We start from the raw sequence: 13,154 nt of genomic DNA on the forward strand, positions 1-13,154 counted from the left end.
TAATGAAGCATGTTGCTGATGGGGACCCAACAGCGAGCAGGTGCTGGCAGGTTCAGCGTTTCATTTTCCAATCTGTAAAAAGGCGCCTTGTGAATTCCAGAGCAGGTTTCAAAGCATTTCCATGGATCTGGTTTCAGAAACACCCTAGACCCTTTTTCTTCTGACATTATTAGGAAATGGGACTGGCCTCCTTTCCAGGCCCAGCTCAAGAACCTTTTGTGGCTCCCTGTGTCCTATGGGAGCAACACCTAAGCTCTGCAGTCTGGCCTCAAGGCTTTCCGGGCCCTGCTCAGTCTTCCAGCTCTTCCTCTCGCTGCACGTTTGAACCATCCCAGGGGTCAGGTGAGGTGGGGAGTTTCCTGGTCTCGGGAAAGCTGGAAGAACTGTGTATCTGCCCATCACGTGTACTACCCCCACCGCTCCCCCAGGCTAATGCCGACTGTGCGGGTAAAGGGCAATGCGGGATGGACACGGCTGGGGAGCGGGGGTGGGGGCATTCAGGTCTCTGCCTCAGGCCGAGCGCAATGAACAAAACTGTGTTTCCACCACCACACCTTTGCTTAGGCTGTACCTCCCACCTGCAGTTCCCTTCTGCTGGTCTCTGGCTGCTGGACTCTAACTTGACTTTTAACACTCAAAGGCCTCTTCCTCCATGCAGCCTTCCTAAAGTGCCCTGAGTCTCGTAGAAGAAAGTCTAAGATTCCAGCCTTGGAGCACTGCTGTCACACTGAAAGTAGCTGCTCTTCGGGCCTTCTGAGCAAGAGGCAGCGGGGAACAGAAACCAGGTTTGCAATGTTACCAGGAGGGCCTCGACTCCCCTTCTCCCTTGGGCCGGCCTGCTTACACCAAGCACGTTCTGAACGTCAGGCTGGCCAAACGAAATGTTTCATTCGCAAGCCGCTTTAAGCAAAGGACATGGCCGTGGCCGTTTTCACTGCGGAGGGAATTCTGCATATGCAAAGCCTTCCAGCCCAGCGCAGCCTGATTTAAACCTGTCTTGTCACAGTGACCTTCACCCACAACTCGGAGGACAGTCCCAATTTCCCCGTCACTCTGCTGTCCCTCTCCGGGAGCTCCTCGGGGAACACAGGACAATGCGTACAAAATGTGGAGCTGGCTCAGTGGACCCCCCAGAACAGGATGGGCGGGTCCCTCCCTGTGATGAACGATGGAGACTCACCTGCTTTTCCAGCTCCTCCCCATCAGCTGTTGAAATGTCTTCAACGTAATTGGACGGGAAGTACTGCTGGATTCTGGTTCCGTAGTCTCCTTTCCACCTACAGGGAAACACAGAGGGGATCAGAGGGCCTCGGCCAAGCGGTGTTAATGATCCTCACTGCTCACTAGCCCCCAGCCGATGGGGGAGGGGGAAGGCGGCAAGTGATGGAGTGGCCGGAGGAGGGGGTTGTGATCTGTGACAGCGGAGCCTATCAAATGGATCCTCTGCTTTTTTTTTTAATCAGCAGTGAGTGCTGGGGGTCACGTCCTCCCCTTACCATGATCCTAGTGTTTGGTCAAAGCCACCAAAAGTCAAAAGTTTCAGTACTTTAAGTGTATATCAGACGCCATACAAGACGAAAGCTCAGCTCTAGCGGAGGCCCAGCCCCCGTTTCAGGGAGGGCTGTGAATTTAGAGACAGGGGTGGGATAAGGAAGGTTCTGGAGCCAGACGGCCTGGAATCAAACCCAGTTCCACCACCAGCTACGAGGTGCTCTGTGCCTCAGACCCTCCATCTGTACCTGGGGATCATCCCAGTGCCTCCCTCAGAGGATTTTATTGGGACTATATGAGTTAACATACACTACAAGCTTTGAGTAGCACCTAGTACATATTAAGCGACCAACGGTGTTGGTTCTTGTTACTCAGCTAAAATCGTGCCCCCCACCCCTGACCTTCCCACCTCTGTAGCAACACTAATAACACGAGACATAATCAACTTTTGCACGTGTCTTGACTCAACCAAACTGGCGGCACCTCCAAGATGTCCCCCCGGGTCCGGTGCCTGGACATGCAGGGCTCCTCCTCCAACCCCTCTTGTGGGCCACTTTCTGCAGCCAGGGGGCTCCTTCCAGAATGCACCTCTGACCCCACCATACCAATAGCTCCCGAGGCCTTCAAAATTAAGCCTAGACTGTTCAGCCTGGCAATCAAAGCTTGGAATGCTATGGCCCCAGGGACTCCTGTACCCTGACTCCTACCTCTCCGTGACTTGAACCTGATATTCATTCCAGACCACCTGTGGCCACCTCCCCATGTGGCCCTGCCGTGCTGTCTAACTTCTATGCCTTGGTCCATGCCCTTTATAGCCAGCTTGCTCCGAACCATTTAAGACTCAGCTGGGGCCTTCCTCTTCCAGGGAGCCTTCCCTGATTGCTACCTAGGCTGAGTGCTCTTCCTCTGTGCTCCTTGGCATCTGTCCCCACAGCTGTCAAACCAGTCCGCGCCTTATATTTAACTTAACAATTATACATCGGTCTTCCCCTCTACGTGAGACCTTTCTCGGTCTTAATCAAATCTATACTCGGGGGCACTTAACAAATGTTTGTTAACCTGAATAAGCAGAGAGGACTGACTGTCCCATGACCTGGTGGAAACACAGAATTGCCAGTTGTGAGCCTGTTTCACACTCTTTTCACCTTCATTTCTCCAGACCCATCTCCGGCAAAGTCTGGCTGTATTCAGGGCGACTGTATGGACCGTTTGCCCAGAACTGAATGGTTTATACCTGTGGTCCAGGTGTAGTATCAACACTGCATTCCCTCCACTCTCGAATGCATCCTGGTTTGAACCACAATTATTTGGTCCTCTAGTCTGGGAGGATGCAAAAAAATGTGGTCTGAGGCAGACATCCCACTAGGTGGCAATACTGTCACCAGGGAGAGAATAAGAAATGAGGGGACCTCAGCTGGGCATAAGGTTTACCCTCAGTCCTCACTAAAGGCACTTACTCCAGTCTCTTAGCTCATCTTGAGACAAGATCTCTGGGGATCCAGGTAAGAAATGGGTTGGAAAGAGGGGGTTCTCCAAATTAAAAAAACAAAAACAAAAAGAAAGTCTGAACACCTCTGGATCTAGCACATGAGTAAGTAAAAAGTGTGGCCTCTTGAGTCAGAAGGCCTGGCTTCAAATCTCAGGCTGCTGTGTGACCCTGGACAAGTTACTGCACTTCTCTGTGCCTCAGTGTCCTCATCTGTAAAATGCAGGTAAGAACAGAACCAACCTTATAGGGTCACTCTGTGCGTTAAATGAATTATTTCAAATGAAGTGTTTAAGACAGTGCTTGACAATGTTCCATTCAGGCTGCTATTCAGATTTCTAAGTCAGGTCCAGCTGTCTTGCAGGAGGAAGAGGTGCCAATTTTGTGAGGTGCTTGAGTCTCTGCAAGTGCTCATGGTTATGAACAAGTCCTTATGGCTCTAAGGTAGAAATCATCCCATGAACCCACTTGCCTAAGGACCTATGGATGGGCAGAGAATTCTTATTCCCAGGTGAAAAAGAGGAAGAGATAACTCAACCCTCAAACACCCAGGTGACTTTGGCCTAAAAATGTACCTCTTCAATCCAGGATGGGGCCATTGCATAGGGCGTGGGACTAAGCAATAGCACAAGAATTTCAATTTAAAATAATGCACATTGTTTGGTAATTGCAATCATTGTTGCTTTTGTTGTGGTCATCCATGTACAATGCTTGGTGTCAGTCGATTTATCTCTTGTAAAAATAAAATACAGTGTGTGTGTGTGAAAAAAAAAAAAAATAAAGATTCACAAGAGATGGAAAAAAAAAAAAAAAACAAAAAAAAAAATAAAATAAAATAATGCACAGGCTTGTGCTGTTTAGTAGCTGGACCTTGGAAAGCTTCATTCACTGCATCTGTAAGTGGGGATAATCATAGTCCTAACTCTGCAGGGTTGTAACAAGGATTTGGTTAATGTATGAAAGCAGTTAGCATTAGTGCTTGGCACACAGTAAGACCTCAAGAAATGGCAGCTGCTATTATAATTAAAATAATACATAATATGATGTGATGATATGATAAAGGACATGATAATTGTTACTGTTATTTATCCACTTTTCTGAATAGAGCATGCATCAGCCACCTTCCCACAGAAAGTACAACAGGTCAAAGCCAGCCCAGAACAGCAGATAAAGGGGTCAGAGCTCCACCAGCACTTGAGTCTCGCCACCAAAAAGGGACAACTCAAGGGGCCCAGCTCCCCTCAGCCTTACCAGCCCCCAGGCTCCTTGGAGACATTGTGGATGAGGGCGCCACGGCAGAAGCTCAGCTCATCGCTTTGCTTGGCTTTGTAGTCATACAGAGCTTTCACGGTTCTCTGAGGCTTTCAGGGAAAACAAGAAGGTAAAGGTCAGGCCGGGCGACATCAGCAGAAGGAGGCGGCTGCATTTCCTGGCACATGTGGTTCTTCTCAAAAGAGAGGGAGGCTTTAGTCCAAGGTTACAGCGCCATCTGCTGGTGAAGGGCTGGCACTGCCAGGGAGCCACGGCCCCGAGGACGTATACCAGGGAGTGGGGATGGGGACTGGCCTAAGTCAGAGCCTAGGGCACCTCAGAGTGAGCCAGTATTGCTCGATTTCCTCAACAAGGAAAGGACATGCCTTTCACATTAAGCCACAACCTCCACCTCTGAAGTCCTCAGTGCCTATGCTCCTGGAAGTCCGTCCTCCTGGAAGTTCAAGATCGACACCGTTTCTGCACATCCCCAAGTCTCACCAGCATTTTTACCTAGGCCAGTGATCCCCTAACTAGACTCCTGAAGGATGCTGACATTTTGCAAGAGTAACTGAGGTGCTCCTCCATGAAATTCACCAAAAGGGGGTCTCTGCACTGGCAGAAACAAGACAGAACTTAGGACAAAATTTCTCTTCGGTGTATTTGCTTTAATGCCGGCTGCTTGGCAAGCATGAATCAATGACAAAATGAACACCCACACAGCAAGCAAACACTAACAGGAAAACCTCAGAAACCACCAGCCTGTTTAGATCAGCAGCTGCCCCTCCCCCGACCCAAGGAAATGGGGATGGGGGTTTTATAAGGAATCCATAAAACTGCTCCTCAGAGCACGGGCTATGGGGTCAGACACGTGGGTTAAAATCCTTGGTTTGCCCCTTCCTTACCAGCTATATAATCTTGAGGCTCTCTCAGCCTCAGTTTCCCCATCTGTGAAATAGGAATTAAAACTTTACATACTTCACAGGGTCATTGAGACTATTAAATGAGATAATGCATGAAAGGATAAAAATGACAATAGCTAGCATTTCTTAGTCAAAGCCCTGTTCTAGGCCTTTTATCTATAGTATCTCCTTTAATCCTCACAACAACCCTAACAGGTAGGTAAGCAGTAGGAGTATATCCTGTTTTACAGATGAGGAAATAGAGGTACACAGAGATGAAGTATGCTTGCCCAAAGTCAACCAACTGCTAAGTGACTGAGCAGAGAAAGAACCCATTAATACGAGTTACTGCCATAGTTCGTGATGTTCCATAAGAAGCAATGTGGGTTTTACAAGCTTTGCCATAGGAACCTCCAACCAGAGCTTTCGCCCTTGACTCCCCCACCTGCAAACAGTGCAGGCTGTACCTGTGCATCCTGCTTCAAGGGCAGACTTAAGGACCAGAGCCACATCTTTCCCCATGAAATTCTATAGGTCACTGCCAGACTCCAAGGCCACAAGGAAGGTATAGCCAGTGGCAGAGGGGGGGTGCCATATAACAGCTTCCACAGGAGCAAGTCTCCAGCCTGACAGATGGCAGAAGAGGTCCTCATGTCAGGCCCCTCATGAACTAGAGAAATGAACCACCATTGGATGACCAAGCAGGCATGTGGCACAGCAAACTGGCTAAGAGTACACTCCTGGGAGCATCCAAATCCCAGCTCCACACCTTCCTCAGCAATTATTCAACCTCTATGTACCTCAGTTTCCTCATCTGTACAATGGGCACAAAAATGGTACCTAATGCCTGGGGCTGTTATGAGGACTAATGAGCCATCATGTGCTTAGAACAATGCTCGCTATGTGGTCATCAGTATGTGCTAGCTGTTATTACTGATCTAATCACTCCAGTTCTAAGAACTCATTTAAAGGACGTAAAGCAAAAGATACAAAGCCTCACAGGTGAGGAAGTTCAGTTTACTGTTAATGAGAAGAGCACAGCCTAGAAACAACCCAAATGGCCATTGATGGGGACATAGCTAAATGGGCACAGTTACCCAGAATATTCTACAGTATAAAACACACTCTCTTTTTAAGTTAAAATTCCAGTCCATGTACTTCATCTAAATTGCTTGGCCCACCAGGTTAAACAAAAATGGTCATTAAGTAGCCTAGCAGTGGAGAAACTCAACCTGTGGCAAAGCAGCAGGTGAACAAAGCAGAATAAAAATGGCAGGTGCTGGTGGTGGTGACTATAAAATACGTCTCCATGCGGCCAAAGACCAGAAGGGACAGAACACCCAGAAATGCAGACAGCTACCGCATTAGGACGGTGAGACCAGGGCTGATTATTTTTCTTGCTTTCAAAGTGTCTTTTTTAATTGTTACATCATTTTTTCAATCACAGTAATAATAATAATAATAATAATAATTTTATCTTGAAGCACTCACCATGGTCTGGCAGCTTGCGATCAAATTCTGCATACAATCATGTTTTACTTGGCTCACTTAGTGTAGGGAGACTTTCTCTACAACTTGGCTTAGTTGCCAGGATTTTATAATGGGGAGATTTCACATCAAACATCCAGATTACTGGCTTGTCTTGAGAAATCAGAAGACCCAGCCTGATCTCTGGGAAGGCAGCCATCGACTCCTAACGGGCAGTGGCTGCCCTTGAGATGGGCCGTGTGTCCCCAGTTTACCGTGGCCTCCACCAAACCCTGACACCTGGCTGAAGTGAGGCCATGTCATTCTCAGAACCAAAGCATCTGTCACTTCTCATAAAAGTTTTTGCTATTCAGCCAAGTCCCCTAATGCCTTTCACACCCAGTTCCATTCACCCACAACTTTTCAAGACTTCATTTCTTGCTGAAAGGGATTTGCATTGGCCAAGGATTATAAGTTTAAACAAATGTCTCTCTGGATTTCTACAGAGCCCACCAGCAGGGCCCCTTCCTAAGTGAGAACTGTACACTAATCGTGTACCAGACGTCCCCCCAAACAGAAAATTCGCCACCGTTCTTCCTCTGCAGGCTCAAACTAAATTTGAGATGAAACCAGGAGCTGCAGGCTAACAGTAAAATCCAGGCCCACCTGCAGGAAATGACACAGCAGCTGGGGTGGGAATGTAAGATACCATTTGCACTGCAAAGAGGTCACTGAACCAAATGGAATTTATGAACACCACAGGTTCAGTCACTTAGCAAGAAACATTTGAAAGACTTTTAATTCGAAGCTGTGTGGCCCAAAGGTGGTTCATCAAACTTCAGAATTTTAGCAAAACACAGTCGCGTTTGGATGGAATTCTATTAACCTCTTCCCTGAAACTAGATGTCGTATTGTCAATCATCATTTTCTTCTCAAAAAAAATGTTTGGGTGGCCAAGTTTTCCAAAATGCTCCCTCACCGTTTTCCAAAATGCTCCCTCACCCTCTTTTAACTGGGGGGTGGACCCCATGTCAATCTAGTGACTAAGAAATAGCGTGAATTGGAAGTTCGGCACTGTACCATGGAAGGATTGATTTCACTGGGATCCACATACATCCTGCTGACGTCATAGAGGGAGTTTATATCTCTTTCCTGAAAAAGAACAGAGAAAAATAAATGGAGCCATCCACGCTCCCGGGACAGCCCTTACGTAGAACAAGGATGCTAGGTACCCTCGTGGTTTCCTGCCCTCTAGTGGAAGAGCTCATAGTTTACTCACCTTGTGGGTGGAGACGGTAAAAAGCTATTAAGAAATTCCCCAAAACTTGGAAATTTTACCCCAAAATGAGAGCGGCCCCCACGTGGGCCTACGCTGTGCCAGGCACTGTGCTCTTTTGTGAAAAAAAAAACACACCCTGAGATCCAGTGGTGTGCTGGAGCGAGCTCACCGCTCCTCCTGACCCACGTTCAATGTCGGCAGCTTGACACTGGCCACCGTGGGAGTATTTACACCACAGAAATTGGCAAATGCCACAAACCAGGGCTTCGTTTCACAGAGAGGTGGGTAAAACTCCACCGGCACACACTGAAGATCCCTCCTGCCCTTCCTCTGCCCCTCTCACTGGGCTTTAGCCCCACCAGCCACATTTCTGTCTCGTGCACGCCTGCCTCCCCCCACCCGCGAAACTGGCCTCCTGCACAGCTTCCCGGCCAATCCGCTACCTGGGCTCCCTTCTCACCCTCTGCAGGAGGCCTGCTCCCACCTCTGTGGCCCCAGTCTAACGAAGTGCCCCATCCCTTAGCACACCATCCTGTTCGCTCTTCTTCATTGTAACTCACCTTGCCCGGTGCGTGTGTGTCACCCGCCTCCCTTTTCTAGAGCCTAAATTTCCCAACGGCCGACGGTGTTCCACCATGCTCCCAGTATCTAGAACAGTTCCTGGCACATGGTTGGTGCACAGTAAATCTCTTTTCAATAAGTTAATGACTCTGTCTGATAGGAACTGAGACATGGTAATCAGATCGGCTGTCTTCTCTGCTCAGAACCCTCCAACGGCTCAGAATAAAAGCCCGTGTCTCACAGTGGCCCTACACCACGCAGTTCTATCCTTATTTAGTTCTGCCCCCGCCCTGGCTCACTCACCAGCCACAGCAGCTTCCTTTCTGTGCCTTCAGGCACGCTCTCACCTCAGGACCTTTGCAGTGGCTGTTCTTTCGTCGTCCTCATAGCTGCGGGCTCCCTCCTCCACCTCCTCTTGTGTCTGCCCACATGTCTCCTTGTCAGTGAGATCTTCTCAAGCACCTTGAGAAGTGCAGCCCCTTCCCCATCACTCTATCCACTTACCCACCTGCTCAGTGTGTTTTTCTCCACAGCACTTATCACCCACCAGCTGATACATGCTCTGTATATTTTTTTTAACTTCATTTGTTGTCTGTCTCCCCTACACTAGATTGTAAGAGCCCAAGGGCAGGGTCTTTGTCCATGCTGTGCAATTTTGGACGTAGAGCCGTGTGGGACAGACGTTAAGTGCTCAAGAAAGGTTTGCTGAATGAACAAACAGATGAATCGTAACCTCAGACAAGATATTCCACCAAATCTCGAGCGAGTCAACCACCTACCATATTGTAGCGCTCCAGGAGCTCGGGGGTCACGGGGTAGCGCAGTTTCATCTTCCGGTAGAGGGCGTGCTTCTCGTAGTAGCTGACCAGCTCCACGAGGCTCTCGAAGTAGGCGGAGGTGCCCAGCACGAAGTGCCGGCCGTCCCGGTTGATGCGACAGTGCTTCACCTTGCCCCTGGCCCTGGGGGGAGACCACATGGTGCTGACATCCCGGCAGCCAGATGGTGGCCATATAAGCCCACCAACTAGAAACAACCTAGTCATCCATCCTAGGGGACCAAATAAATGAAGAGCACACAGCCCTCCCATGGAATACAATGATGTAGGTCTTTGCACAACAGATACAGAAGAACCGGTACCTGAGAAGAAACACTTCAGAGTGACTCAACCGCTATAGCTCCTCTTGCCCTTCCCTTCCTCCCCAACTACAGGACTTGACTACAGAACACCCTAGTGTCCAGATCAGGGCCAGCAAACTATGGCCCACAGATTAAATCCACCCCCCTCCTGTTTCTGTAAATAAAGTTTTATTGACGCACAGCCATGTTCATCTGTTTAGGTACTGCCTGTGGCTGCTGTCACTCTGCAACGGCAGAGCTGAGCAGTTGCAACAGAGACCAGCGGGCCTGCAAGGCCTAACCTATTTATCCTTTGATCCTTTGTAGAAAACATGAGCCCATCTCTCCTCGAGAACTCTGGGACTTGATGCCCAAATCCTTAAATCTTATCTTTAGTGGTCCAACTAGTGCACAAATGGAATTTTTTTTCCAAAAGGGGAAACAAATCATTTATTTCCTCACCTATTTGAAACAAGAGGCAGAAAAAAATCCAAAAGAGAATAGAATCCTCAGTCTTACTAGCGTTTATCAGCAAGAACAGAAATATCTGTGAAAGTAAGTTTGACCCTAACTTTACAGCCAAGAGCATCTTTAAAACTGCAACAGAAATAGTTACTATGCTCAAACTACTTACCTTTTAAAAATTTTGCACCTCAACAGACATTTTTTACTGTTTTAAAAAATACATCCCGTTAAGCCATTTCTTCCAAAACTCCTATTTAAAAAAAAAAATGCTAGGAGACTACTTCTTCAGTAGCTTACATGCAATGATATTTTATTAAATATTTATTTTTAAAAAAGAAAAGAGGGCTTCCCTGGTGGCGCAGTGGTTGAGAATCTGCCTGCCAATGCAGGGGACACGGGTTCGAGCCCTGGTCTGGGAAGATCCCACATGCCGCGGAGCAACTGGGCCCGTGAGCCACAATTACTGAGCCTGCGCGTCTGGAGCCTGTGCTCCGCAACAAGAGAGGCCACGATAGTGAGAGGCCCGCGCACCGCGATGAAGGGTGGCCCCCACTTGCCGCAACTAGAGAAAGCCCTCGCACAGAAACGAAGACCCAACACAGCCAAAAATAAATAAATTAATTAATTAAAAAAAAAAAAAAAAGAAATACTACCGAGTAAATAAAACAAGTTGCAGAATGAAACTATAGTATGATCCTATTTGTATTTTTTTTTAAGTGGAACAAAATACCACTAACAGAATGGCGCTATATATTTTCCACAGGTACATACATATGTATGTAAAAAAATTTTTTTTGAGTCTTGATGGAGACACCAGTTACAAAACTGTGCTTTCTACCAAAACAAAGATTGAGATGGCAAAGACCATAGGGGGCTTTAGCTTTCACTGCAGTATCTTAATTTTTTTATAAGGCTAATATACTTACGTAGTTAAAAAATTAATCTTAAAACTTTATACAAAAGCTCCACGGGGCAGGGATGCTCTGGGGTACTGAGGTTAAGAGCATCAGTCAGGTTCTGGCTCCTTCCCCAGGTAACCTCCCTGAGCCTCAGTTTCACCATCCACAGCTCTGGGGATGCACAGCTTCTGTCTCCAGGTGAGTGTCGGGACCGCTGTCCGTTAGGTAACCCAGGGTAAAGCCCTTTGCAATGTGTCTGGCACCCAGAAGAAACTAAAGAAATGGATGGTTGGGAAAATACAAACAGCCAAGCCAAAACTTCCCTGGGAGACAGAACAATCAAAAGGGGAAAACAGGGCTGGAGTACGAGCTGTGCTCTCCAGCCTCCCAGAGTGTGTCGCTATGAGCCAGTGAACACTAACGCCTGAGGTCTTAGCTTCGCCATGAAGCCCCTCATCCCACTGAGGGACCCCTCCCACCAGTCACACCCAGACAACAACCTGGTCTCTTTGCGTGGATGTGAAAGCAGACACTTCCCTCCTGTGGAAATCTATACAGAAGGTCAGTATACGTTCCCAGGGCCTAGAACGGCGCCTGGTACAGAAGAAGTACCCCACAAATATGTGGGGGGAGGGAGGAAGGAAGAAGGGGAGTCACTTGTAAGTCCTGTGATGACATCTCTCATCCCCACCAGACCACTGGCCTCATGAGAGCAAGGGCTGGGTTGTTTTGATCACTCCTGAATTTCTAGACCTGACACACAGCAGGTGCTTATCAAACATTTATTGATTCCTAAAAAAGAAAACCTCCAGCTCTCAGGGTGCCTCCAATCTCATGGGGAGGACAGATGTGCAAGCAGAACACGGTGGATGTATATAAGCTGAGTATCAATCTGGGAGCCCCCCGCTTAATCCATGCATTTCCAGTGACCCCAACCTCATCGCCAGCTTGAAGGTGCCCAATCAGAATCAAGTTACCGGGCTCAAGCAGGGGCCAGTGGGAGTACCTCACAGGACTCACCCTCTCTGTGGACACTGTCCTGGCAGCTCAAGGTAAAGTGAGAACAAAGCCAATGGAGTGTAACACCGAGATGCTCAGAGCTAGTCTCCTGAGGGTCACAGACGAGGCTTGTATCCGAGTGTGTTGGAGGCCAGTTTCACCTCTTGAGCATCTCAGCCTGTAGCCAGTAAATCCCCACCTTTTTTCTTTCAGCCACTGAGTTTGGTTTCTGTCACTTGCACCTGGAAGCATCCTGACTGATATAGCACAATGCGACCCCCAACACCCAGCCCAGTGCCTGGTACAGCACAGATTCAATTAAACACACCCAACTCCCATCCAGGGGGAGCAGGCACCATTAAGAGTTTTGGGGAAAAGAGCAAAGACACCCCTCTGTTGGCAGCACAAAGTACAAAAGAGCCATGCTGGATGGAGCTGGCACACAGTAGGTTCTCAGTAAACAGCAGTGATAATGACCATCACCACCCCCAAGAAGGCAGCTCAGGGGTAATGGGGGGATGGGGGCAAATCCAAATGCCCAGAGGGGCAGACTGGAACAGTAGCCAAGGGGGACGGGTGAGGGCGACAGGAAAGGAAGGACAGGAGCAGCCTGGCACACCAGGGCCCCTACTGTGCAGCCGGTAACCACCTTCACCACGGGGAACTGTGGGCCCAGAGCTTCCAACTCCTTCCATTTTTCATAAGAAGCAATCTGAATTTCCAGGTAAAACTTCTCAGTTTTTAACATCACCATGCAGGTTGAGCAAAACACCCAGAGGCCCAATTTGGCCCACAAGCCTCTTGCTTAGACCTCACAGTAAAGAACGCAGGCTTTGAAGGGGGACAGGTCTGAGTCTGAAACCCTGACTCAGCCTAGGATGAGGCTGTGTGGCTTTAGACAGGTCACTTAACCTCTCTGGGCCTCCATTTCCTTACTTGTGATAACTGGATCTACCCCTCATGGGCTACAGTGATGGCCTCGAACAGGTGAGGCCTTGAAGGCAGCCCAGTGTCCCGAACATCAGTTAGGAACTCAGTATCTGGTAGCCAGCATTCTATTACCGTCATCAAGAATACGCAGGGAAACCCTGAAAATGGAGAGATGGAAGAAAAGTATGACCAACTGGGTCTGAACCTCCCTCACATTGCTTTTGGTAGAAATTGGAGGAATCGGGCATCTTGGGGTAGAATTAACGTAGAGAACCACACTCCTAGAAGTGGTTGGTCCATACAACCT

General features: G+C 48.4%; 1 protein-coding gene across 5 annotated transcripts in view; it reads right to left on the reverse strand.

Annotated features, from left to right (window-relative positions):
• PLCG2 (phospholipase C gamma 2) overlaps window positions 1-13,154 on the reverse strand; it is a 202,838-nt gene that overhangs the window by 35,366 nt on the left and 154,318 nt on the right. For all 5 annotated transcript variants that reach the window (XM_082366318.1, XM_082366316.1, XM_082366315.1 and 2 more), the window contains exons 20-23: window positions 9,217-9,397; window positions 7,678-7,749; window positions 4,229-4,338; window positions 1,181-1,277 (exon numbers count right to left, since the gene is read on the reverse strand). In XM_082366318.1, coding sequence (XP_082222444.1) covers window positions 1,181-1,277; window positions 4,229-4,338; window positions 7,678-7,749; window positions 9,217-9,397 — 460 coding nt within the window. The remainder of the gene's footprint in view (window positions 1-1,180; window positions 1,278-4,228; window positions 4,339-7,677; window positions 7,750-9,216; window positions 9,398-13,154) is intronic.

This window comes from Balaenoptera borealis (assembly GCF_965194805.1).
Source record: "Balaenoptera borealis genome assembly, chromosome: 19".
Classification (NCBI taxonomy): Eukaryota; Metazoa; Chordata; class Mammalia; order Artiodactyla; family Balaenopteridae; genus Balaenoptera; species Balaenoptera borealis.